The sequence below is a fragment of the Saccopteryx bilineata genome, chromosome 3, assembly GCF_036850765.1.
Source record: "Saccopteryx bilineata isolate mSacBil1 chromosome 3, mSacBil1_pri_phased_curated, whole genome shotgun sequence".
Classification (NCBI taxonomy): Eukaryota; Metazoa; Chordata; class Mammalia; order Chiroptera; family Emballonuridae; genus Saccopteryx; species Saccopteryx bilineata.
In genome coordinates, this window is record NC_089492.1 from 124,755,488 (window position 1) to 124,783,462 (window position 27,975).

A 27,975-nucleotide genomic window follows, 5' to 3' on the forward strand; every position below is an offset into this window, starting at 1 on the left:
TACTAACCTATTGGTTTTGAATTTCTTGGCATTAATTTTTTTTTTTTAGTTTTAATTTTATTGATTTGAGAGAGAGAGAAAGGGGGAGAGAGAGACAGAAACATCAATCTATTCTTGTATGTGCCCCGACAGGGGATTGAACAGGCAACCTCTGTGCTTCGAGATGAAGCTCTAGCCAACTGAGCTATCAGGCTAGGGCCATTTTGGCATTTCTATTAAGCATTTCCAGATCTCAAGAACAGTTTCTAAGCCAGGACTATTTCTACCATTAAGGTTGTCTTGTTCATTTTTCTCTTCCTTTGACCGTTCTCCTTCTCTTTAGGGAAATGGTTTTTTTGTGGTAATAAAAATTTACAACTGTACTTTTTAATGTCTCCAATATTAGCAAAGAATGGGTTGTTTCTCTCTGCAGTTCCTTATTCTGATCTTCCACCCCAGTGAGGGGAAGAGGATGTGATCATGAGATCGCCAGCCAATGGGAAATTGTGAAAGGGATCTCACTATAGAAAAGCAGCCCACAACTGCCTCGGCTCTCAGAGGAGGCTGAGCTTCTGAGAAGACTTGCTTGCGAGTGGACCCAGAGCTCTCAGCCTACATGGAACCAAAGCGGATCAGGGAGGGCTACCTTGTGAAAAGGGTAAGCAGCCACCTATAAGGGTGTCAAGGGAGATGGGGTTGGGAAGGATTGGAGTCCAGCCTTGCACTCTCTATATATCCATTTTAAGAATGTTTAATGCTGAACCCAGTTGGTTGGACTAGGAGAACATCGCAGCATGTAGGATGCTCAGTTAGAAGTAGTACAGGCTCCACTTCATTCTGGTTCTTAACAGTGAACTAATCCAGCTCAGATGTCAGCACATCTTGATCTTGTGGGACTGAGAACTCTAGGCTACAGGGTCTGGAAGCTGAGGGTCTAAGCAAAATTCCTCATAATTTATGTATCCTTTTTAAGAGCCACATAAGCCTGTTATGAGAAAAGACTCAAACTCTTCTACTATAGAGGTTATAATGAAGAGACTATTCATTTGTTATTTAAACTCCAATTGCCCACATTTTTTTTTTTTTTTTGAGGAGAGAGAGAAGAAATTGATTAAAGATGAGTTGTTAAAATAATGCTATAATTGTAGCTTATATCTAGGGCTTTCTTCTTAGAATTGTTGCATTAAAAACTCATCTTTTTTACTGGGCTCAAATCTCTTCATTCACAATTCTTAGTGAATTTATATAATATGCCATTAAGGTGATAGGTAGTGCAACTTTTTAAAAATTGGAAAATAAGGACAAAAGTGCACTCAAAAATGCTTAGTCTCACAGATATCTCATCAAAAAACTGAACTTTGTTGGTATGTTGGTTTTTATTCTGAGGGTAAGGGTGTTCCATATCACTGTGAAACTGCAGGATGTTGAGTTCACACACAGGGCTTATTGGCATCCTGTGGGCAACACTTATACAAACAAGTATGACAAGTACTCTCGCACTGATCCAAGTTAGCTGAGCGTGTCAGAAATAAACTGAATTCAGTACATTCCTTCAGATGCCCAGCTTTTAAATAGAATGAAAGCCTATTGTGACTCTTTCAGGTTGTTCATTGGTCTAACATTTCTACTAAAATGTTCTTCTTATCAGGAGGTTACACTGCACACATTACTGCCTGATTCTTTTTTCATTTAAAGCTGAAGGGACTTAGGTCATCTGGCCTCATTCCCTCATTGACAGAAGAGGAAATTGAGACCCGGAAGCTGGGTGACTCCCCAGGTCACATGGCTGTGTGAGTTGGAACCAGAAACCCACTCTTTTGAGACCTGAGTTTCTGACTTGTGGCACTGAGCTCTGTCCATCCAGTACACCAGGATTTTCTTGAGTAACTAAGTTGGGATTTGTGATGTATTTATGGAAGTGAGAGGTATGAGTAGATGTGAGAGAATAAATGAGCCCTCAGGTTATAGTCTCTCTAGCTGGCCATATCGTGAATCATCCTTTGGAAAAGGTGCACATAAGTCCACAAAGGTGTATGTAGATTCTTTGCAATAGTGCACCAATACTCTTTTTTTTTTTGAGTGCCCGTAATACTTAATGTTGATGTATTTCTTTCCTGATTGCTTGGGTTAGTATCCTGAGAAAATCAGGTAAATGGAAATATTTTCAGCAAAAATATTTTGTTTAAAAATAATTTAAACATCTTGTAATAAAAATCGCTGTTATTAAGTGTGTATTTTCATATTTTAAACTTAATAAATTATAAAAAAAATAGAAGAATGAGCCTCTAATAAGTGAGGCTGCCCCCTGAGGAAATGGGCATGACAGAGTTAGGGTTCTAAAGCACATGGACTTATATTAATAAATAGTTTTAATTTCTTTTTCAGATCGTGGCCTGTAAAAGCCAGTCTAGAAAATGTACTGAAAAGAAAAACAGTAAAATTTTATATTGATATTTTCACAGTTAATTTCTTCAGTAATTTTTGCATTTTTCTCTGGGATATTCTTTTTCTTTGGACACTCTTTGTTGTTATGTATTAAGATGACCTAAGTTGCATTTTAGAGAAATGTTTCCTTTGTTGGCTGCAGAATTGTCTCTGAAGCCAAAATTTCCCAGGAGATGCTGCGGTCCTACACTTCTTTGGATGTTAAGTTTCTTTCAGATATCTTGTATATGTGGGTTAAAAAACACATGTGGCGCAGTGGATAGAGCATTGGACTGGGACGCAGAGGACCCAGGTTTGAAATCCAAGGTCGCCGGCTTGAGCGTGGGCTCATCAGCTTGAGTGTGGGGTTGCTGGCTTGAGCATGGGATCATAAACATGACCCCATGGTCACTGGCTTGAGCTCAAAGCTTGAGCAAGGGGGTCACTTGCTCTGCTGCAGCCCCCATTCCCCCCAGTCAAGGCACATATGAGAAAGCAATCAATGAACAACTAAAGAGCTGCAATGAAGAATTGATGCTTCTCATCCCTCTCCCTTCCTGTCTGTCTGTCCCTCTCTGTGTCTCTGTTTTTCTCTCTGTCTCTGTCACACACACACAAAATACATGTGTCAGGAATCCAGCATAGAGTAGGTGTTACCTAAGTGACAATGATTATTGGTATCAGTGTTGATATACACTTCAATAGTTAGAAGTGCTATTCTAGATTCTCATGGGAATATAGACTGGCTCCTGGGTTTGATGTCAAGTTAACAGCAAAGAAAGGACCAAGATAATTTACCTCTGGCAAGGCTGTGAGGTCCCCTGACTACGGTTTCTGCTGTTAAAGTGTAACAGGCAATAATGTATGAATCTCCCTCCATGTCTTTTTTTTCTTACATAGTTTCAATTACCTGGGTGGTAACAAAAATACCTTTCTCCTTATGTTTTACAAAATAATTTTATTGGAGATAAAGATATTTGGGGTGGAAAAAATACAACATTAGAAAACTCTGGTGCAAAGATTTTGTGATTTTTGTCCAGTCAGAAATCTTGGGGTCTTGGCTCTGGTCAGTTGGCTCAGTGGTAGAGCGTCGGCCTGGTGTGTGGAAGTCCTGGGTTCAATTCCCAGTTAGAGCACATTGGGGAAGCAACCATCTGCTTCTCCACCCTTCCTTATCTCCCCTCTTCTCCTCCCACAGCCATGGCTCAAATGGTTCAAGCAAAGTTAGCCCCGGGCACTGAGGATGGCTCCATGGCTTTGCCTCAGGCGCTAAAATATCTCTGTTGCCAAGCAATGGAACAGCGGCCCAGATGGGCAGAGCATTGCCTGGTAGGGGGCTTGCCGGGTGGGTCCTGGTGAGGCACATGCGGGATTCTGTTTCTGCCTCCCTGCTTCTCACTTAAAAAAAAAAGAAAAGAAAAAAAAGCTTGGGGTCAGTAGTTAATGGTATTAACTGTAAGAAATTCCTGCTTTTCTTCAGTGCAAAGTTACTGCCCACATTTTACAATTCAAATTTCCTCCTTTGCTTCCTGTCTAGGATCTTTAACTATAGATGATGGCTAAAGGAAGAAGTAAAATACATAATTCTATCATCTTGCAACTTTTCCCTTCTATATAAGTCCCAGATTTCCTTGCCCCCGAATCTTGCTACTTTTAACTTAAAAAAAAAATAATTTAGAGGCTACTATGGAGGCTAAAAATAATTAATACCTTTTCTCCCACATTTTAAGTTTTAGCTGGGCTAAGAATCAAATTAACAGAGACAGATTAACAGGAGAAAATAAAATTTTAATAGATGTGCATGATAAAATCACATAAGAATGACAATTCCAAAGATAGTAAGGCAACATTATGTAGATATGACATTTTTGACAAAGGAGAAAAGAGGTCAAAGACAGGGTCTTATATTTCAGAAGAGAGAATGGGCGATTTACTGTTAGTTGAGGAAGAGCAGCACATCCATGGCAGGCAAATCCTTGCTAGGCAACTCAGACACCATGGGACCCAGGGCATCTAAGCTAACAGCCCCTACTTGAAGCTCTCTGTTTACCATACTTAATTCAAATTAGGTTAAGGCAACATTCGAATATTCCCTTGTTGGAATAGGTTTTTCTATTTGAACCTCTTGGACAAGGAAGTGAGGAGGGTCAGAGTCTCTTTCTGAGTCTTTTATTTCTCAATAACCAGTTCAAAATCAATATCCCAAAAAAGGTAGCTTCAGAGTGGCAAAACTTTCATTCCCTTCACTACCGTATAGCAGCCATTTGCTCTACGAGCATGATCATATTCACTCCTAACCACCCTATACAATAGTGTCCTTATCCCCATCTTACAGATGAGAAAACTGAGGCTCAGAGAGAATAAATGACATACCCACTATCAAACAACTGGTAAGAGGACTGCCTGGGCTTCAAGCCCAGGCTTGTCTAACAGCAAAGTCCACTGTCTCATTGACTCCATGCAGCATTCTGAAAGGCAGGTTTACCCAAACCAGCAAAAGGGAAGTCAGATGAGCTTACCAGAGTCAGAGTGTGGCCTGGACGACTGTACTGAGTGCAAGATTGGGTTTTTTTTTTTTGTTTTTTGTTTTTTTTTTTTTCCTGAAGCTGGAAACAGGGAGACAGTCAGACAGACTCCCGCATGCGCCCGACCGGGATCCACCCGGCACGCCCACCAGGGGTGGTGCTCTGCCCCCCAGGGGGCGATGCTCTGCCCATCCTGGGCGTCGCCATATTGCGACCAGAGCCACTCTAGCGCCTGAGGCAGAGGCCACAGAGCCATGCCCAGCGCCCGGGCCATCTCTGCTCCAATGGAGCCTTGGCTGTGGGAGGGGAAGAGAGAGACAGAGAGGAAAGCGCGGCGGAGGGGTGGAGAAGCAAATGGGCGCTTCTCCTGTGTGCCCTGGCCGGGAATCGAACCCGGGTCCTCCGCACGCTAGGCCGACGCTCTACCGCTGAGCCAACCGGCCAGGGCCTCAAGATTGGGTTTTATGACCTCAACCTCCCCTTCTCTCTGATTAGGAGTTACTTCCAGCCAATAAACATAAACATCTTTCAGAGGTCCTTGAAAACGTACTATTGATTTAGAGATGTTTATAAGCATAGCTTAAAAAAAGAGAGAGGAGCAGTAATGCAGTTAATAACCTGTATTCCACCAAATCACATCCAAAACTAACCTCATTCCTAGAGGTTTATGGAGCAAACTGTTGTTGACTGTTTGACAACGAGTCCAGCAGGCACTTCATGCCGCAGGACTGATGTAGGGATTTGGGTGGCCTGCTACGCTGGGAGTTGGAGTGCCCAAGGACAAGTGGTTGGGCAGGAAAGAAAAGGGCCTGCTGAGAGTGTGGTGAAAGGAGGAAAGCCTGGGGTAAAAGAGAGAACAGGAGTCAGGGGTGTTGGCCCAGAACTTGTTTCATATAGCTACCTTGTCTTCCGGATGCACTACCATGAAATAATCTGCAATGATTTGTACCCACTGATTCCCATCATCATAATAGCTAACAGATGTGGTGCTTACCTTGCAGTAGGGATAGATCTAAGCATTTAATGTATTAATATTAGTTCACTTATTACTTATAACGACCCTACAAAGTGGGTACAACAGTTAGCCTAACTTGATAGCTGAGAAAACAGGTACAGAGATGCAAAGAGGTTTGCCTAAGATCACACGGATATTAAGTGGCAGAGCTGAACTGGAACCCAACAGTGAGACCCTCAGTATCTAATCACGTTACATGTGGTCCTCTTGGGCTTGTATTGCAGCGATTTTCTTTTTCAAAGCACTGTTGTGGTGGGTGGTACCCTGGAGAACCTTATGCCAGACCAATTTCACAGAATTGCCTATGAAACTGTGTAATCTTATCTGTCTATCTGGTAACCAACTTTGAGCACGTGCTACAAGCCAGCCACGGTGCTAAGCCCTATAAGTATATTATTTCATTTAATCTTTACAACAGTGAGAAGTAGCACAATATTATTTTTATTTTACAGGTGAGGAGAATAATGTTTGGCAAAATTAAGTAACTTGCCTATGACCACACTGTCTGGAAAAGTCAAAGTTGAGATTTGAACCCAAATTCCTGAGACGCCAGAAATCAGGTGTTAAACACTCAGTGCCACTTCTCTCTTGTTTCCCTAGTATGATTTTACTGAGAGGCTGTCCAACCTGGAAGATTTGATTAATGTAAAAATATATACTACTGAATAGATTAGTTTCCCTGCCTTCAAAGAATTTAAATAGGCACAAAATAACCATTTATCAGGTTATACAAGTAATTTCATAGAACAGTTTGGAAAATCAGAAGATACAATTTACTATGTAGCAGAAATAAGGATGTAATTTAGTGCATCACCAACTTAAAATACCATGCCCCATGAGTGTGGGAGAATAGGTCATATTAACTCACATTTTCGTTTTTGTTAAATATGTAGCTTTGACCATAATGCAATTTTCTTTTGAATTCCAGCTATACATCACTGTATGAAAAAGAGAAGTTTGAGGGAAAGGAGAAGCAAAAGGAGGTTTCGTTACTTTATGAGAAGTGACTTAGGAGAGGTTGTAAACACCAAAATAAAGTTGCCCCAACCCTCAGTCATGACTCGTAGCTTTTTTCAGTGAAGCTAGCTGTTGATGCACAGGCCAGCATGCTCAGTCTGTGCGTTCTTCACATTGCACTGGAGTTATCAATCAAGGTCACTTGCTCCCCAGGTTTGATGGTGAACCATTTAGGCGTAGAGACTGTGTCTTATTCATTTTTACACCTCCAACATTCAGTCCAGTGTCTGAAGCACAAGAGCTGTTCTAACATCATTTGTTGAATGAACAAGTCTCAAAGAAAAAAAAACTTGTCTACATCATAGAAACCAAAGAATCAGGGGTCCATATTATATATAAGCATTAGTTCTTTGTTTGCTTTCTCATATGTGCCTTGACTCCAGCTGAGTGTGTTACCCCTTGCTTAAGCCAGCGACCTTGGGCTTCAAGTCAGCAACCCTGGGCATCAAGCCAGCAACCATGGGGTCATGTCTATGATCCCATGCTCAAGCCAGCAACCCCACGCTCAAACTGGTGAGCCCTCGCTCAAGCTGGATGAGCCCACACTCAAGCCAGTGACATCAGGGTTTCAAACTTGGGTCCTCTACATCCCAGACTGATGATCTATCTGCTGTGCCACCACCTGATCAGGCCATATTATAGTAACTTTTAATGTATTAAAATTTTTTTCAATGGGATATTTCTTTTTATATGATCATGTTAAATATGTTTTTAAAAATTCATTTGTCTTTGGCTTATAGGTGAGACCCAAAGGTTGGCAGGGATATCTTGAAGTTGAAGATATCCATAGGGGTAGTAGGGACAATGGTTTTTTTGGAATAGATGTGTAGAATCTGAGAGTTGAAAGGAATATTAAATATTAAAATAACTTTAATTGAACTTTCCATCTTACACCTGCATTTCTTTTGCTATTTCGTTAACAAGCATGCTTGAAAGCCTCTTGTGTCAGGAAACTAACTAATTGAACTTTCTCTCAAATTATGCAGCAAACTATGTTTTTCTGAAACCTCCACATTCTAGGACAATGTTTGACACCTTTGAAGATGGTCCTCCTCTGCTCTGCCTGTTCCTTTTTGGGCTAAAACTTAGCCAGTTTCTTCAACAATTTTCTAAAAGAGATGCCATCTCGTGACTCTCTCTTGAACAGGCTCTGGTTTATGTGCAGCTTTGAGGTTTCCTGAGCTCAAGGTCATTTTTTTCAGGTGCACTTGATAAGCACAGCATTACAGGAAATAGTATTTATTGAGTGCTGACACTGTTCTAATTACTGTGATAAGCAATTTACATGGATTATTTTATTTCATCTCCCAATAACTCTGAAAAATAAATAGTAGCATTTGTCCAGATTTGCCAGATGTAGAAAATGAAGTAGAAGTACTTGCTCAAGGTCACATTGTTAGAATGTGGCAGAGCTGGGATTTGAGCCGGGGCCACTCAACTCTAGAGCCTGTGGTCACCTACTGGTCATGCTCCATTTAAAATTAGAATATTACTTGTCTCACTTTAGATCTTAACCTTTTATATAGCAACGACTTTAGGTTTTTTTCACAGCCCACATCAAACTGCTGACTCATAAAGCTCTTTATTTTTAATGCCCATTTCCTCAAATCTTCACCAATACATTTTATAAAGCTTTAAAAAAAATCTTATCAAAGAATTATCTTATTTACTTTTTGTTTCTTTGAATACTATTGAAGCAGTATATTTTTATGTTTATTGAGCCTGAGTATTTTTTCTTTTGAGAATATCCTGTTTATATCGTTTGCCCATTTAAGAACTGGGAGTGTTCTTAAATGAGTTTTAAAATACATATTAAGGGTGTTAATCTTTAATTATATGATAATATATTACAGATACCCAGATTTTATTTTTCAGGGATTTTTTTTCTAATGTACAGTAGTTCAATTCTTTTATACAATCAACTTTCTCATCCTTTAAGATTTCTTCTTTTGGTGTTATGTAATGTCAGACTCTTATGCACTAACTTATATCAGTCCCATGATGAGCAACAGTTATTCACTGGGAAACACTGATAAATCTGACTCATAAAACCCACCCATCATGACAAGTAATTGTTTAGGTTTTTGTTTATAATGGGCAAAACCAGAATGCTCTATGGCTATTATTAAAATATTATATTTTATGATTATATAAAAGTATAATCTTATAATTTTATGAGGTTATATGTATAGCTGAAAAAAATTGATTTAGATTCCAGAATCACTCAAGGTACTTGAGAACCAAAATAAAGAGGGCATCTGAGGGGAAGTGGAAGGGGAAATGGCAGAGGGACGTAGCTTCTGGTTCCAGTTCCACATTTACAGGTCAGGTGTACTGTGTCCCGGACATGCCAGGGGCATACTTCCCATTTTGCTCTTGGGTGAGTGCCAAGAGGATCAGAGACTGGAAGGGGTAAATATAGGGATAGTGGAGAGGAGGTGCTGTCAGGCTATGCAGCGAGAGTCTGGCGCTGTAATAGTGGCTGAGAGGAGAGAGATCACCCATAATCCCTCCATCCTAACCTAACCAACCGCTACCAAGTCCATGAGAAAAGTTTCCACTTTCTCAGGCTGGTCTCATTTTTCTTGTTTTAAGGGAGGCTCAGCCTTCTCAATGTGCATAATGACCCAGGATCCTAAATGACATCCTCCTCTGAGAGAGCTGACAGACCCCTAAGGCTACGTTTGAATTAGGAGCAGCTTGACTTTAATTGTCCACAGAAAGAATGAAGCACTGGCTGACCTCTCCCAGTTTATCCCAACTCCAAGGTCAAAAGCCCTGAGTGACTGTGACAGTCATTAATCTTTGATAGGCTGAGGTAGGACATAAAACTTTAGATAACTTGAAAAGCATTTAGTAGTCATTTAGTTCAACTTTTTACTCTTAGCTCTGTGTCTATTGCTTTTATTATTTTCAGTTATTTTAATTATTTTATTAAATAGACTTATCTCTATGTTTCCCTAAAAGTATATCCCAAATTTTAATGTATAGTAGTGTCATGAGTTATTCATTTATTTATTAATTTTCCCCAATTATTTTCAAAAATTTCAAACCCACAGAGAAGTGAGAAAAATATTATGATTGCCTGTATTACTCTTTATCTAGATTTATCGATTGTTAGCCCATGGCCGCATTTGTTTTATCTTTCCGTGTCTCTATACTTCTACACAAGTATACACACACATTTTATGAAAATAAGTTGCAGACTTCATGCTACTTCACCCCTAAATATTCAACATATATCTTCTACGAATTGGGACATTCTCCACAGTTTTCTAATTCGATGTGCCATTTTGCACCCCCACCCACTGTACATGGGAGTTCCAGTTACCATTCTTGCCAAGTCTTGTCCTTCTCAATCTTTTTAAATTTTAGATATTCTAATGGGTGTGCAGGAGTATCTCACTGTGATTTTAACCTGCATTTCCCTGATGAAAAATGATGTTGAACACGTTTTCAGAGGCTGTTTGGATAACCTCTTTAGTGAAATGCCTCTTCCAACCTTTGCCCATTAAAAAAAAAAAGACTGTATTTTTCTTATTGACTTGCAGGGACTCTTTATGTTCTGGATATGAGTTCTCTCAAATTGATCTAACACCAAAAGGCATTTAACTGAAATAATTTCATGTGTTGGCATAGTGTCTAAACTTGCCAATTTTTTAAAGAAAGGGAAATAGTCTAGTGTCAGTATGGAAGTCATTTTGTCTGTGCAGAAATGAGATAAGTGTGTTTTAATTAAAAAAAATAACTAAAACAAAGGAAACACTTGGACAAGCAAAATGATAATCCCACAAGTATTTACCCTTTTTGCATAAATAGACTTCCTTTTGGGCAACTGGATCTTTTTATAAAGGCTCTTTGTATTTTAAGATAAGCAGCAGGATCTGCTGGGAACTAGATGATAATTCTATTTTGTAGTAATCATGACAGGCTGGCCTCCTGGGTTTAATGATGAGAGGCAAAGAATCCTATTTTCTTCCTTTTCCAAAACACTGTCAAATATAGATAAGAAAGAGAGACTCCTTGATCTAGTCAGAATGGCTAATTTATTGCTACAGGGACAATTGACATTCATTCAAACTGAAAACTTTTTCAGTAAGGATTTTCTTAAAAGCTTCATTGACAGGGACAGTGGCACTTTGGCATTACAGACCATTTTGCAAGGGTTTCACACAACTTGGCCATCTTGCATACAAGGCTGCTATCTGAGATTCTTCTTGATATTCATATTCAGATAAGATCTGATTAGACTTCAGGATGGAAGTGACTGCAGTTAGCATGCCACCATTTATGGTCTCCACACCTGTGGTAAACACAGCTATTGGATCAAGCCACTTTTCCAGTGAGTTCAGCGTCAGGCATCAGCTAGTGTTCAATCTGAGTTGGCACTTGAGATAGAATCTATTTGCCACCCCTGAGTTGAACTGAGCACAATGGGCAGGGTTGGGAGCAGAAAACACAACCCCAGAAAGCCAGCCTGAAATGCACCACAGGAAGAATAGAGATCGTACCATATTCCCTTGGTAATGACCCTGATAGGCTTATGGGATGATTATAGATGTGCATACATTTTATCTTAAAATAATTTTTCTTTTAAGTTCCAGAAGAATGGCAGTCCCCTTCTACCTTGAAAGCTGCTGTCCTAACATCCTGGTCACACAAATGTGGGTCACCTGTGTCTACAGTGGCCAATACTAGGCTATTTACCAAGTCCTGCACCATCTATAGAAGAGTTTTAGAAAACATTGTTACACGGTTCTTCTTGTTGTCATTACAGGGGAGTGTGTTCAACACCTGGAAGCCCATGTGGGTTGTGTTATTAGAAGATGGAATTGAATTCTATAAGAAGAAAAGTGACAACAGCCCCAAAGGAATGATTCCCCTGAAAGGAAGCACTCTGACAAGCCCTTGTCAGGACTTCGGCAAAAGGATGGTGAGTTAACATTACTAGTCACAATGGATAGTTTGTCAGACATTGACCTTTGAGCCTGTGCATAACCTACAGTATGAATGGTTCCCCTGGGGCCAGTCTCCTTCGCCCCCACCCACACTCTACCATGGATATTTGGGTCTTTCTTGGCCAAGTACTTCCCAGACAGTGTTGGCTCAACTGTTGTGCTTCATAAGGAGACTCAGCCCCTTGAAAAGAATTATTCCTAATGGAATGTGTTTTGATTTTTAGTTTGTGTTTAAGATCACTACGACAAAACAGCAGGACCACTTCTTCCAGGCAGCCTTCCTGGAAGAGAGAGATGGCTGGGTTCGGGACATCAAGAAGGCCATTAAGTGCATTGAAGGAGGCCAGAAGTTTGCAAGGAAATCCACCAGGAGATCTATTCGACTGCCAGAAACCATTGACCTAGGGTGATTTTCTGTTTGCTTTCTTCCACCCCTTTCCTCTTTCCCCTTTGAGGAAATCTCACGACAGGTCCTGTTCCAGGTCGATACTGGCTTCCGGTGTACTAAGATGTTTACCTGGATCTGAAGGAGTGATCATATCTTCTCTGAGGCCTAGCAGCTAAGGAGAGGAAGTTAATGGAGTATATACATTCCCTCATTTTGGATAACCTTGGCAGAAAGAGAGAAAGAGAGCCAGAGAGACAGAGATAGAGAGGTAGAACTTATTGTATTTGTGACATAGCCATAATAACCTAGTTCTGAAAGAAAGCTTCTAGATCTCTAGGTAGGGAGGAAAAGGCAGGGGCTATGCATCCAAGATGCAAGGTTTCAAGTTTAAGTGCCACTTTCATACTGTCAGCAAGGACTAGCCAAGGAAAGCCCATTCTGGGCAGATAGCATTTGTGCACTGACCTGGTTTCATGTCCTCAGAAGTTGGCTGGCTTGGAATTGCAGATGATGATTGTTAAAGGTTGTTAGAGGTTCACAGTTTCCTTCTTCCCTGTATGTTTCACCTCTTCTCCTATCACATGAGCCCTTTTTTCTGGTAGTTTCATTGCTCCCTGAGAATTCTGCATTTATGTCAAGTATAACTTGAAATAGGAGCACAGTCAAAAAAAATTCCATGTTGGCTGCTAAGAATACTCAACAGGAGTTCGGTTTATACAAAGAGGGGAGTTCTTGAAAGGGACAAAGAAAAACCTTTTCTGCAACCTAACCCAGGGTCTGCCAGGTTCTAACACAAGAGTTTTTAATGTTTGCACATTGAGCTTGGTGAGACTGAGCGTTTTCTCTCAACAACAAAGCTTTGGTAAAGACTCAAAAGGAGGCACCTGGTCTAGCTGCAGCTTCTGGCTGGGGTCTTCAAATGACCACATTTCTGGCCATGGCCAGAATGATATTTATGTTACATGAAACCACATGATACTCAGTGGTTTTCAACCTTTTTATACTTGGGGACCTGTGAAAATAAGAAAATTATTTCCGGGAACAATAAGGCAGACATAACCCTGAGTATAAGGGAATTCAACCAAGATCACTGGGTCTATAACCTTCACATGACACCAAGGTGGTTAACTCTTTCTGGGACTGGCACAAAATTTCCAGCCAACCAGTGGTTGAGAAACACAGAGATACATGGAAGTGGCCTGCTGCTGAGTTGCTTGCAGTTTCTCTGGTCAGGGTGTCTTTAGTTCATTATTACCTCAAGGACAAAAATGAGAACTTCTCACTATTTCGCCTTGTCTCATCATTTGTAGAATAGGAGATAAGCTTAGCTAAAACATTTGCTTTCTTGAAAGCAATTGTCTACTCTAGATGGTCTCTTGAAGGACATTGAATGAACTGGGACACGAGCATTGAGAGACCTTGAAGATCTAGAGTGTGTATGGGAAATTGGCCTGGAAACCTTTAATCTTTGCCACCTACCAGGGGGCAACTTTTAATCTTAGACATTTGAAGTTAAATCAACAAGGAGCTTAATGAATTTAAGATATAATAATTATCTTTGTGGTACATTTTGTTGAATTCTAGGCAGGCCGCAGAGCTATACAAATATTAACTCTTCCCTTTAACTACTTTTGATATAGTGGAGAGATTAGGCCCAGGGGCCATTGGGAAGGGGGGAAGTTCATGCTCATGGCCAGCCGCCCCATGCTGGGCCCCCCCGAGAGGATTTGCCATTCTGAAATTCTCCCCACTCATCCATCTGTTTCCATCTCTGTGCAGCGCTCTGTATTTGTCCATGAAAGACTCAGAAAAAGGAATAAAAGAACTGAACCTAGAGAAGGACAAGAAGATTTTTAATCACTGCTTCACAGGTAACAGGCTTTGCATGTCTAAAATGAGACAGCGGGAAAGGCAATCTGGAGTTCTTTCTCAGCCTTCTGTGTGTGGGTGGAGGGTGTGGAGCATGCTGGGTAGACAGGATCGTAGGACAAAGACTGGTGAGCATGAGAATTGAACTCCCCCAGTGTGAAAACAGAAAGAGGGGTAGAAAAGAACTTTGTTGTCCAAGATACAGTTTTGGAATTCCAGCTATTTCAATCAAAAGGTAATTTTTTTTCTCCCAATAAATGGCATTATGTTAAAATAAACACAGAGTTGAATAAAATGATAAGCAGGAATCAATACATATATGGTACATTTATATATTGTAAGATTTAAGTAACAGTATAGGTATGCTCAAGGCTGCACAGGGCAAGCATTAAGTGTTATGCATTTAGGTAGATGGTGCAGTGGTTAGGAACCTGTTCTTTGGAGCCAGACTACCTTGGTTCAAATCCTGGCTCTACAACTTACTTGCTATAAAACTCAGGCTAAGAATTTAGCCTCCCTGTACTTTACTTTCTTTGTTTATACAATAGGGATAAACATCTACTTTATGGACTTGTAATGTGCTTGAAACAGTGGCTAGCACACACTAAGTACTATAGTGTGCAAGCTCTCAGTGTGGTTTGCACTCATGAGGTCACAAGCCTGCAAAGACAACTGATTCTGGAAGTTCAGGGAAAAAAAGAGCTTAGGGTTGTTGAGATGAATAGAAGATGGTGCCTAAGTTTGCCCTTGAAAGACAGGTAGAATTTCATTAAGTATTTGTGGCAAGAAATTCTGATGAGATGACTGAGCACAAGATGGTGAGTTCAAAGATACAGAGCAGGAATATGAAGAACACACATCCAGGAAAAGAAAATGACTGCCCTGGTAAGGCTGATGGTTCATTGGGGGCAGAAAGAGGCATACAGTTTAGCCTAAGTTTGTCTGATGGCAGGCCTGGCTCACTTATGGTGAAGAGTCAAGGGAGGAAAGCTCTGAGAAGAGACAACAGATATGGAATCCAGTCAACAGAAAATGCATGAAAATGGTCTAGGAGAGTGGTCAGCAAACTCATTAGTCAACAGAGCCAAATATCAACAGTACTACAATTGAAATTTCTTTTGAGAGCCAAATTTTTTAACCTTAGGTAGGTACATTATAACTATATAGGTAGGTACATTCCTTATCGAGGTAGAGCCCGCACATGGTATTTTGTGGAAGAGTCAAGGGGCCAAAGACCCACATGTGGCTCATGAGCCGCAGTTTGCTGACCAGGGGTCTAGGTCAAGGTCAGGAAGGTAGAGAGTTAGAGGGTGCAATATGGGGTAACAGGGTAATTTCACATGAGAATTCAGTTTCAGGGAGTAAAGGCAGTAGTCCATTAACATCAGAACAGGCTGGGCTGAGATTTGGGATCAAGACACCAAGCCTGGACAGTGGTAAGGGAAACTGACAAGAGCAGGGCCCAAACTCTAGGACTGAGCTCACTAAGACAGAGCCTAAGACAAAAGGAACAAGGCAGGGTCAAGGATGGGGTTCGCAATGTAGTTCTAGGCACAAGGTCCAGGCCAGACTGATTTCCTGTGTAACATGTATTGAGTCCCAGAATATGGGCTAGAACTTCTTAAGTCCTCCACACTGGAGGTCAGAGTGGGTTCCAGAAATTCGTGTGAGGTTAGGCGTTTCTGTAGGAGTCAGGTGTTTTAAGCTGAGACATAGGCCTAAAGCAGAGACTGGGACCCAGGCACTGCTAACATGTGATGGAGGACCTTGAATGTCAAGTGACAGGAAGAGTAGACTAAACTTGTCTTTCAAGCTTCTGTGTATGCCGACTTGACCTGGTACGGTGTCATTACAGGAGTAACTCAGGCCTAAGGTCACTTAATCTCTCTGAGGCTTAATTTTCTCATTCTTAAAATGCAGTCTGTAATTATTGTCTTACCTCTTTTATAGGGTCTCTGTAAGGATTAAAAGTAGAAATGCAGAATTAATTAGTTTATCCTTTTAATGAAAGAAAAGTAGGCAAAAGCCCTTCTTATATAAAATTCATGGAAGGCTCACTAACCAACCACTCTCACTCCTGATTCAAGGAGAGCATATCTTACTACTAGGACTTGCTGCTTGTTATGTTGGCTCCACCCGTTGACTATGTTTGTAAGGAATATGTCATTTTTAATACAAAGCTTTGCTGTAGCCTACTAATAATCCAATTGATGGATCTATTTTATTTTAAGCTCTTTGTAAATACTTCTTGAAAGCAGAAGGTTGATCAAATGACTTCTCAAGAGATCCCTGCTAGACCCTACAAAAAAGGTGTGACCTTCAGTGCAAGTGTTATCATCACATTTTAATTTAAGACATACACATCTGGCTATGTTATTTCCTGCTTAAAAACTTGCAATGGCTCCTCCTTGCTAAATTACTTGATGTGCCATCAAAGCCCTCCCTCATGCTCTGCCTTCCTCCTCTCTAGTGTCTCCTTTTGCCTTTTCTCCATCAACTCCTTTCTTTGTCCCCCACAGTGAAGCTGCTTCATGCCTGTGTGAGTCTGTTTACCCTGCAGCTCCCTCTGGTGCCGGCTTCTCTCCGCCCCGGCTCATGTGCTTGGCAAATATCTACTCGTTTCAAAGCCTAAACCCAGTGTCACTTCCTTTAACAAGTTTTTCCCTTTCCCCCACCCACTCCTTCCAAATCTTCCTGCAGATTTGGTCCAGTAGCTCCACTGTGTTGACGCATAGAACAGTAGTTGTCACAATAATTACTTATCACCCATCTCTCCCTCCTAGATTCCCTGAGTGGGTCTACCCAAAGCCCTTCACAGTACTTAGCACCTACTAGATGTTCAATAAATGTTTGTTAATGGAATGAGCGAGTGGGTTAGTAAAAACTATTTCTTTGATAATGCATGGCTTCTTAAAGAACATGCAGATTTAAGAGAGAAAAACCTATACACAGTTTTTTTTTAGTTCCAGGTATTTATCCCACTGAAGTCTTCTTGGAATAACAAGGAAGATGAGACAAGTCAGACACATAGTGCTCTGGAGCTTTCCGGAGGTGACTGTCAGTGGTTCATTCTTTGATTAGGAGAGTTAATCTTCCTTCTGATGGTCCCATCCAGGTAACTGTGTCATTGACTGGCTGGTTTCCAATCAGCGTGTTCGGAATCGCCAGGAAGGCCTCATGATCGCCTCCTCTCTGCTCAGCGAAGGGTACCTGCAGCCTGCTGGAGACCTGTCCAAGAACGCAGCGGACGGAGTTGCTGAAAACCCTTTCCTGGACAACGCTGATGCCTTCTACTACTTTGTAAGGGGGAAAAGCTACCTATCTACTCTTCTTGTAATGGAGACCACTCCAGGAAGATTCTAGGCTGATTTCAGTTTATATCCACATCACATATGTGAAAGAAAGGCCCAGTCCTCTACCGAGAGTGGCTGGCAGTTCTTGACTTGACAGCTGCCCCCCAACTCAATGCCTGCACATCTGAGTGAGTCAGTTTAAAAGAAAACATTGTTTGCTTGCATAGTTCTCTTCAAAAGGACTTTTAACACTTTATTATATCTATTCTTATTCTAAGCACTAATTCATTTATAAAAACTGATTGGGCCCTAGTACATGCTGGGCACTCTCCTAAACAAAGAAGATATAGCAGTTCAAAAAAAATTTTGCAGCCTTTACAGAGCTTCCTTTTTAAAGGGAGAGCCATAAAATCACAATACGCTAATTGTATTTTTCCAAATATACATTAATATATATGACTTAATACAAAATGTGTATATCCATGTTCCCTCCCCCATTTGTCTTGTGTACATCCCATAGTGTGCTTACAACAGACTGGGAAACATTATATTATGCAATATGAATCTGATCTTGGGTCATGTGAGGAAATCGCAACAGTGGATTTCTAGGGGGACTTTGGCAGTGTTGTTTCTATTTGGGGACAGAGCACAAAATTAGGAAGTTACTTAAGAGCCTTTTACAAAAATATTGTGAATTTCCCAGCGAAAGTTTTATTTCACTTTAGGGGAAGTTCCACTGTCGGTATATATATCTTTCAGACTTCTAAGTTGGTTGTTTATAGCCATTTAAATGTGAGATTCTAAACATATCCACCACAGTGGCTCCTCTTCCTCTGTATGATTCATCGTTCGCTTATAGCTGAACAAGTCCCCAGTCCCTGCTGAACTCGGAGGAGGAGCCTGGGCACCTGCTCTTGGTCTTCTCAATGTAGGGGGGGGAGGGGAGTGGCAGAGATCAGAATGGAGATCTTGCCGTGCATTGCCTTATGAATTAGCCAGCTCTACTCTCAAGGATGTGGCCATAAGTCCCAGGAAAAGGAAGGCTCTGAAGGAAGAAATGTGCTGAGTTACGCTTAAAATGTTTGTGGCAAAAGTAGGTTTACAGTTGTTCATATGGAAAATAATAAATAATAATACCAGAATAAATGCTGGTGAACACACAGTACAATATACAGATGATGTATTACAGAACTGTACACTTGAAACCTATAAATTTCATTAACCAATGTCACCCTAATAAATTCAATGAAAAAAAAAAAGCACAAAACTCTGTGCTGCATGTACTCATAACTGTAAACCTACTTGTGCCCCACCCTGTATAGCTTGGAAACCCGAGAAAAATGAAAGGATTATCAACAAGATCAAGTGAGCGGAAACTAGAGAGAAAGAGCACCTAGAAACAAGATGAAGGGGGAGGGGAATGACAGCCTTTAAAGTTCAAGCTGGGATATGAACCGGCCGGGAGAAGAAGGAGCTACCCCAGTGGCTAGAAACGGGAAGGTGGGCAGGTGAAGATGGTACAAGTAGCAATACACCTCAGCTCGGTAAAATAAACTTGCTATTTCATTACCCAATAGCCTGACAGTGGGTTCTTCTGTGAAGAGAATTCCAGTGATGATGATGTAATTCTGAAAGAAGAATTCAGAGGGATCATTATCAAGCAGGGATGTTTACTGAAGCAGGTGAGTGGCCACTACTATTCCCTTCTAGCCTTTCCCTCTTACTGGGTCCTTTATATTTCTAAACCGCCAAATGATATTTCACTGGGCTGATAGACAGCAAGTAAATGAAACCCACGGGGTGAAAGATAGACAAATGACTAAGTAGATGAGCAAAGTGGGATAGGTCGGGAGGACTGAGGCAGGCAGGGCAGAAGGTTCACCTTGGAGAAAAGAAACTCCTCTTTTATCAATATCAATGGGGAAAAGAGAGATTTCAAGAAAAATATTAACCTTTAAATTAGTTGGAGTAAATCAACTAAGAGATGCCATCTAAAGGACATAATAAAAGCACCTCCACATACTTATCCCTCCTCCCTACAAAGTAACCAGAAAACAGAAAGAAGCCACCCCCAGAAAAGAACATCGTATATCACTGAGAGCCAGAAAGTGCCATTCTAGCCTGAGGATGGAACATAGTGAGAACAAACCCAGGGCATGCCTGAGGCCAACTCTGCAAAAACAGCAGCAAAAGTCAAATCCAGTTGGAGGGCATGGACACAGTCCTGGGGGAAGTCACATGCAGTTACCAAGTGTCCACAGGTTTAGGCTACTGTTAGTCTGGGAGGTAAGTGCTGGGGCCATCTGAAAAGCTGTAATTAGTTACCAGGGGCCAAGGCATGAGATGCCAAGAGGACCAGTACTGAGTGAGAAAGCCAGGCTCAGCACGTGGTAGAGGCAAAAGCAACAGGAAGACATGGGAATAGTCAAGATGAAATAAACTGGTACCCACACATGGTGTCACAGAAGCAGAAGCTGCTTTAAGAAGCCAGGGTTTTGCCTTTCTGGTTGTGCTGTGAGCTGTCTTAAAGTGACTGCTTAGTATATAATGGGGAGAATCTAGTTGCTGTAAGGAGATTTTTGTGTACTAGAGATTTTGTGTCCATAGGCCGCAAGGGACTGAGAGATTTGACTTACCTCATAATGAGACTGAACTTTTAGGATGAAGAAGGGAGAATCAAGGTTGAGCATATCTTTACATTTAAAAAGAAGGAATTTGGACCAGTTAAGATTAAATATAGATATAGATTTTGAGTTTCACTAGGTGGGTGGGCATTAGTGTGGTAAACTTAACATCAAGGTCTTAAGAAATAGTACAGCAAAGATCTAGAAAGAATTCACAGACTATTCTAATAATTTACAACAGGGTGATCAGTGACTAGGTTAAGGGAAAATCATAGGAGCAAGGCCAGCCTTATACAGGGAAGATGGACAGAATTGGCCCAGCACTGGCTTCCTCTTTAGTTCTGCCAAACATTCCTATGTTCCTGGTTCTTTGATTGCAGGTGCTGGGAGGTGGCCGGTAAGACAAGAGTAACTTGGGAGGGAGTTTCATTATTTTCTTAGGCTGTTGATTCCGTCTGTAATTCTATTTTGTTCTCAGCCATTAATGATTTTTCTTGAATTAATTGACCCGACAAACTCTTGTTTAGAGAGGAGCCTTGAGGAAACGGAACATGAAGGTTGAAAAGGGGGTGAACAAACTCCAAGCTGGACTGGAGTTATGTTGGGCAAAGCACCTCAGAGGAGACCCTGAATGGTCAAAAATTGGCTGAGGGTAATGGGTGACTGAGTGTGTGTTGAAGACAGCGGGAACTAGAAGTAGGCTGCCTTCCCTGTTTCCCTCCACTTTCCTTTACTTGGCCTTTGATGGTTACAATTTAGCCAGTTGGTGCACATTTGAACCCTCCAGGGACCTGTTAAAATTACACACCTGGCCAATAAAATCGGTCTCTGGATTTTATAGCTCCCCATCGGTTTGTGGTCAAGGCTGAGAGCCACGGAGCCAGTGGTCTTTTTCTTAAAAGCTAATTTATCCCATTATTAAAATACTACTATTTAAATAATCATCCTTATAAAAATACCACTATTTAAATAGTTGTCCTTATAAACCTCCTTTACACATGAAGAAAAGAGCAATCTTTGTGCATTTAGGAAGTTTGTTCTTTTATAATATTCATTTGGGGGGGGGGTAGAGGAAGGAACAAAAATCTCTTCTGTTTGAATTGACAGCTCATTTTAATGTTTCCAATCTCTTAGCCTGAACTATCAGAGTTCAGATCAGAGTCATCTGAGGGAATTATAAAGTGTCCTCTTTCAGTGCCACAAAAACTAAACTACTGTGTGTCTGCTGCTGGGAGTTAGCCAAGGTTAACCTTCACAGAATGCTTATCATGAGAAAGGATGCCTACGCTCCACACCTTAAATGATGAAGTAGCTGTGTCCAGCGGGAGGACAGGTCTCACCCCTCCCCACCTTTTTCTCCCTACCTTTCGCATCCCAGAAGAAATAATTCTATCTGGGGGAATAGAATAAATTTGAGGACGAATGAGATTGTATTATAATCCTTGTTAATACAATTTATTCTGTTATGACAACGCATAAAATATCTGGTTTCTCAATGTAGATTCTTTGATAAGAAAGGACTATGTGTTATATGTGTTTTTCTCAAATCTCTGCAGAGTTCAGCACCCTTCTTGGTCTATAATGGGCAATAAACATTTGTAGAGTGAATTAAATCAAATATAAGTAGATGACTTTGACAATTCTTAGAAGCCCCAAGCATGCATGCATTCCTTAAAGTCTCTCAGGAAATACTCATTAGATGAAAGATGGCCAGCCAGACACCCACCTACTAAGATCAAACTCTTCAATATGTCACACTGGGATGCTAGTAAGGGCTTAAAGCAAAGATGGTGGTTGGCTAGGATTGGCTGATTTCACATCTTCCTGTTACCTTCTCATCGACTCATGAGAACTTGGTATTGACCCAGTTATTTAATAGGAGGACATGCCATGTGTGCCGTGCAGGTCAAGATGAAACGGTGTGGGCAGAAACCTCAGTGTCCACATTTTATAGGCAGCATCAGCTAATGCAAAGTGCAGAAATTAATAAAAAGAATTTTAGAATTTGATGCTTTTGCAAAAGCCATTCTGGATGTGTAATAGATAAAAATATTCTGTAGTCTCCCATATGACTCCTCAGGGATTTTGGCTTCAACCTTCAGGCAAGTAAAAGACTCTTTTGAGATGAACTTCTGGACCAAGTGATTGGCCAGATAACTTAGACGCATTCTTGAAAGCTCTCTTTAAAGGGCTCAGACATGGAATTATAAAGGAGGCACCATCTACTAAAATCATAAGTGTTTCATTGCTTTCTGTACAAGCACAATGGAAAATATTGGAAAATTCATTTATGTGCCTGTCAACATGTAGTGTGTTAAAGAACCATATTCTTTGCATTGGGAAGACAGAAACTACATATCTTTTAATCTAATATGTATTTGGCTTCTGAGTTATTTAAGTCATTTGAATTTCTGTGGGAAATTATACAAATAGATTTATTTAGAAGTGCATTAAGCTAATTGAAATAACTGGATAATTCAAGGCAGTTACAAATATATATGAAGCAGCTACTGTGTGCTAGGCAGAGTGCTAGGCATTGGAGGACCAGAGACAAACAATACCCACATTCTGCCCTTAGAACCCACAGTCTCAGCAGTGTCAGTGTTTAATTCTACTGGAAAAGGCCAAGTCCTATTCTTCTTTCTCATTATGACTGGCATTCCTTCCCATTTCCTTTGCTGATGTTAGTCCCTGATTATTTTATGCCTGAATTGTTCAATCATTTCCTAATGACCTCCTTTTTACCTTATTATCTTGCCTCTAAATTATCTTTAATTTAGCAACTGGTCCATTCTGTATGTTGTCACCACATTAATCTTCCTAAAATGTGATTACAGTCTTTTTGCTTCCGACTCAGCGACAACCCCACCTTTTATTTTATACTTTTCCAACCTTGCCTTGATGTTTCTCATGACCCCTGCCTTCTAGTCAGACATCTCTTATTCATTAACATCTATACGTGCCTTGTGCAGTCTCACTGCTTTTTTTGTTATCAATGGTCTTCTCACCTACCTCCTTCTCACCCATGATAAGCATAAGACTTTTTTTTTTACATTCCAAACCAGAATTACATGTCTCATTTAATATTTTTAAAATTCATTATCTGTACCAATTATTTGACTTGGACATTTGCTATTGTATTTTTTTTTTTTAAGTGAGAGGAGGGGAGATAGAAAGACAGACTCCTGCATGCTCTCTGGCTGGGATCTACCCTGCAATTCTTGTCTGGGGCCAATGCTCAAATCAACTGAGCTATTTTCAGCTCCTGAGGCCACGTTCAAACCCATTGAGCCACTGGCTGTGAAAGGGAAAGAGAGAGAGAAGGGGGGAGAAGGGAGGGAAAAAGAAGCAGATGGTCACTTATCTGTGCCCTGACCAGGAATTGAACCTGGAACGTCTACACACTGGCTGATGCTCTATCCACTGAGCCAACTGGCCAGGGCCTACTATTGTATTTTTCCACACTGGCTATAAACTATATGAAGAGTAGAGCTATATCTTTAACTTCTTTTTAGCCAACCCCACATTACTTAAATATTACTTAACATAGTGCATTATACATACATAGTAAGGTCTTGTATAATACCAAATTGGAAGACAATCTTAATTCCAATTATTCATGGGCCACAATGTTATCTCTCTGACAAAGATCTGGGTTAGGGCCTAGTTCTCTTGGAATTCATATTTCATCATTTTTTTTCCAATTAAACTAAAATTTATTCTGTAGGTACTTATGTGTACAGAGTGATGCTAAGAACTCATCATTCCTTTTTTCTGTTGATCCTGGATGTAGGGGCATAGGAGGAAAAACTGGAAAGTGAGGAAGTTCATTCTGAGAGAAGACCCTGCCTATCTGCACTACTACGACCCAGCTGGGGTGAGTCTGTGCTCAATACATCCATTCAGCTAGAAGCCCCCACTGCATCTGTCCATTCCTTTCTCTGCTCTGCTGATAGCCCCCTTTCCTTTCACCCTCCCACTTTTTTATCTTTCATCCTTCTCTACCTTTCCCTACCTCTTCTTATTGCAAAGATTTGCAATCTTAGGCTTTGAGGCCAGCATAAGCTCAGAGAAGGGCAAAAATACCACTAAATTGTCTTTTAATAGACAACTCAGTGTAATTTTCTTTGTTTGCCCCAATCTAATATTTTCATAGAGACTCAACCAGTTCAACACTTTGTTCTTGGATTAATATGCAAACAAGTGATAATTTCTCTTCCAGGCCCACTGTGGATAAAAGCATTGTTTAAATTGAGGCATTTCAACCGTTGGGTATTCAGAAAGGGGCTTTTCCTTGATAAAACGGGCCAACTTTAAAGTGTAAAGACAACTCCATCTAGCTGGGTCCTCAGCACTGCAGGGCTCTTAGATTTCCTCTTGTGAGGGTTAGCTGCATGGGGCCAAAGAGCTCTGGAAACACAGTTCTTTTCTTTTGAGACATGGTGATTCAGCCTTTCCACCCCCTTTCCCTGTATCCCTCCGCTCCTACTGTCCTCCAGACAGGAGACTTGTGTTTCCTCATCCTGCCTCCCCAGGTGACGTCAGAGGTGGAGGATCTGGAAAGGTTTTTTTTTAATCTTGTTCTGTTCTTATCTATTTTGGGGGCCGTCATCTGTACCAGAGTGAGTCTATGTGGCTTCTGCAGCAACAGAATAAGGTATATCCATACATTGTATTTTGGAAACATAATGAAGGCTTCATCTCTCCTCTAGGGGGAAGATCCCTTGGGAGCAATTCATTTGAGAGGCTGTGTGGTGACTTCGGTGGAGAGCTACCCAGATGGTAAGAAGGGATTTGTCTTTGAGAAGGTGTGTCTGCTTAGGTTCCCTTCCCACACATGGCACCCTGACCCAACGGCGATCATTCAGTTAATCAGGCATAAGCATGACTGAATTATTGTCTGAAAACCTGGGAGAAACCAAGAGGTATCTTTTCCCAACTGCTCCCCTTGCTCTCTGAGCCTTGGGGAGTTCGAGAGATTTTTGTGGATGCCTTGAGTAAATTTTTGAACAATGCTGAGAGAAATCCTTCATATCAGAATTGGCTTAAATGGAGAAACTTGCTACCTTCTGAGCTTGTAACTGAGCCATGACATTCCTTAGTGAGAGCCTTTCACAGACCAGGAAATCTTCCTCAACAAAAGGAACACTGTTTTAGTGAGTAGAGGATGTACCTGGGTTATAGTTAGGTCTGTGCTAGTTGGTTAGTGGCATGGCTTTGGGTGAATCACTAACTAATCTGGGCTTTCCTCTCCTCTGAGAATGAGGGGTTGTACCAGATGACCTCTGGGTCCCAGATCACAAGTCTATGACTTGTAAATGAAATAGCACAAGTCATAGTGTTGGCATAGGTTGATGTCTCAGGTGCAAGAAGGGGTGGTATCACAGTGAAGAGGTGATTCCAAACCCTGGATTTGCCTTGTCATTTTGGGTTTCTGATGTTATAGACACTGATAGGAAAAAACTACACTTGCAAAAGTCTAGATTATTTTTACTACCCCTGGACCTGCTCACTATCCTCTTCCCATAGAATTAGCTTTTGTTTTGGGGTAGGAAGCATCTTACTTTTTGATTTGAGGTGAATGTTTTAAGTCTTGTCACAGTATTGCCAGTTCACTGCCTTCAGTCTTTCAGCACAGACTCTAATTTAGAGTCTTGATCAAAACAAACTGAGGCTATCCTGGTGGGCCTGGCAGTCAGCCTGGCTATTTATTTCTAAATTAAAAAAGCATATTAGGGTCAACCCTTGGTTTATATTATGAGTAGAGGAAATACTCATTAGACATGATTAGAGGTTACTCACTGAACGCTGTTGGTATGCAAAAGTGAGGAATTTAGTTTGCAACCTATGAAAGAAAATGTTTCTCCTTGAGTGTTTCACTTATTTCTTAAACACACACATGATCGTATTATGTACCCATTTATGTAAATACCTTGTCTAGTTATACAATAAATATATAATATATGATCATATAATGATGGTAAGTTTGAAAACCACATATTTGAGCTTCTTAGAACACTCAAAAAAATAGGAATTTCAGGCCTTGCAGAAGGAAGGTGAATTAGACGGCCTTTCTGGTGCCCACGTGCACTGACATTCACCTTCTCGTTCACTAGGCAAGAAGAGTGAAGAAGAGAACCTCTTTGAGATCATCACGGCGAGTGAAGTTCATTATTTCTTGCAAGCGGCCACCCCGAAGGAGCGCACCGAGTGGATCAAAGCCATCCAGGTGGCCTCCCGGACTGGGAAGTGAGGCCAGACCTGCAGTTCCTTGTCACCTTCTTGAGGGAACCTCATGAATAAGCTCAGTACAGAACCTGTTCACTTCTGGTGACAAATCAACAAGAAAGGGGCTGGGGTGGGACCTTTTTATCTGTGGGGGTTCTAAATGTAACTAACCACATGCCGCGCGATGTTCACCTGCACCCCACCACTGAAGTCTCTCTGCCACTCTCCATGTCCCCCAAGCAGACATAACAGCTGTGTGGGGTTGGTGCACTGCTTTGTCTCTCCAGGCCCTAGGTTCCTCTTCTGGAAAATGCAGTGAGACCCTTGAGGTCCTCCCTAGCTTAAAACTCCGAAGCCCTGTAATTTCAGTACCCACCTCGTCCAGCTGGTGTCCCTTTGTGGCTAGGTCTTGGCCTTCAGAACCTGAGACAACTCTTTAAAATCGTTCCGATCTGCACTAAGAGGACTAGGCACAAACCTCTTCTGTTCTTTTCTACTTCCTTCCCTTGCTCTTGGTCACAAGACGCTGTATCAAAATGAAGGAGACCTTTTTCATTCCCTCCTCCCTGTTCCTAGAAACATCCTGAGAGCCAGTAGGTGCAGTGGTGGTTTTTAGGTTGGAGCCTTCTTTCGCCTTTTATAGCCTAGAAAGTTATTATGTCTTCTGAGAAAAAGACCTGAAGAAGTCAGGAGTAGGCGAGGTCTTTTCCATGCCTTGAGGCCACTCAGAACAGGCGAGTTCCACTCTCACGGAAGGCTGTGACCTGAGAAGGTTCTATCTTTATCCCTTTCAGGAGCATTTCTCTATCTTTTATTATAATTAGGGTCGAGAATTCCAAATCTTTAATATTATTTTATTGGAGTGTTTGCCAATAATAATAATAATAATAATAATAACAACAACAACAATAATAATAAAGTGGTCATATGGGTTCCCCAAGGGTTCTCTCCATGGATGAAGGGCCTGGGCAGCTGCCTGGCTAGTGTGTGTCCCCAACCCCAGCTCCAGAGTGTGCAGGGGCTGGACCACAGGCAGATTGGATGATGGGTTATTACAAAGACAGCACTGAAAGGACCTGAGTCTGGGCAGAGCTGATGGAGGTGACCATCAACATTGTTCAGTGTTTTTAGTTCTCCAGTTAATGACCCTCAGGTTGTGCCTGAGCTTTAAGCATAAGCCGTAGCCACTCTTGCTTGGCCTCCAAGGAGTCTCGTGAACCCATTTTCAACCAGAGTAATCTGACCTAAGATTCATATTGGGTACCTGTTTCCAATTTTATTTTTTGTCATGTCCATTAACTAGTGATTTTAATCCTAAACTGAAAAATAAACCAGGAACGTGTGTGAAGTTGTATTTCCCAATTTCAGATTTTGAATTCTAAGTCCCCAATGAGAAAAGGAGAATAGAAAATTCTTCCTGATGTTATCAACTCTCTTTCCTCTCCCAGTTTCACACAATATCCATGAGGCTATTCCTACCATCAGGAGCTTTTATCAATGGCCTACAGATAAAAGACTCTTTTCCCTGATTCTGTAGTATCCTGTTTTCTTAGGACACGCACAATAGTTTTTCTGCATTCATTGTTAAAAGTATTTATTAATATGGAGTTCACTTTATGTTTTGAAATAAACATGACTGTGTTTAGTGTCTTTTT

The 27,975-nt window shown here is 41.0% G+C and overlaps 1 protein-coding gene across 1 annotated transcript; it reads left to right on the forward strand.

Annotated features, from left to right (window-relative positions):
* Positions 1-520: 520 nt before the first annotated feature.
* On the forward strand, positions 521-27,970 carry PLEK (pleckstrin). The gene is made up of 9 exons (XM_066267278.1): positions 521-637; positions 11,738-11,893; positions 12,143-12,324; positions 14,086-14,177; positions 17,291-17,475; positions 19,046-19,150; positions 23,886-23,969; positions 24,805-24,874; positions 26,209-27,970. Exons 1-9 carry the CDS (start codon positions 596-598, stop codon positions 26,343-26,345), a joined length of 1,053 nt encoding a protein of 350 aa, XP_066123375.1. The 5' UTR covers positions 521-595; the 3' UTR covers positions 26,346-27,970.
* The last annotated feature ends 5 nt before the right edge of the window (positions 27,971-27,975 follow it).

Coding starts and splice junctions, on each gene's coding strand:
- PLEK (XM_066267278.1), top strand. CDS start 596: ATGGAACCAAAGCGGATCAGGGAGGGCTACCTTGTGAAAAGG. Junction 638..11,737: donor AGGGCTACCTTGTGAAAAGG/GTAAGCAGCCAC, acceptor TTGTCATTACAG/GGGAGTGTGTTCAACACCTG. Junction 12,325..14,085: donor CCAGAAACCATTGACCTAGG/GTGATTTTCTGT, acceptor ATCTCTGTGCAG/CGCTCTGTATTTGTCCATGA.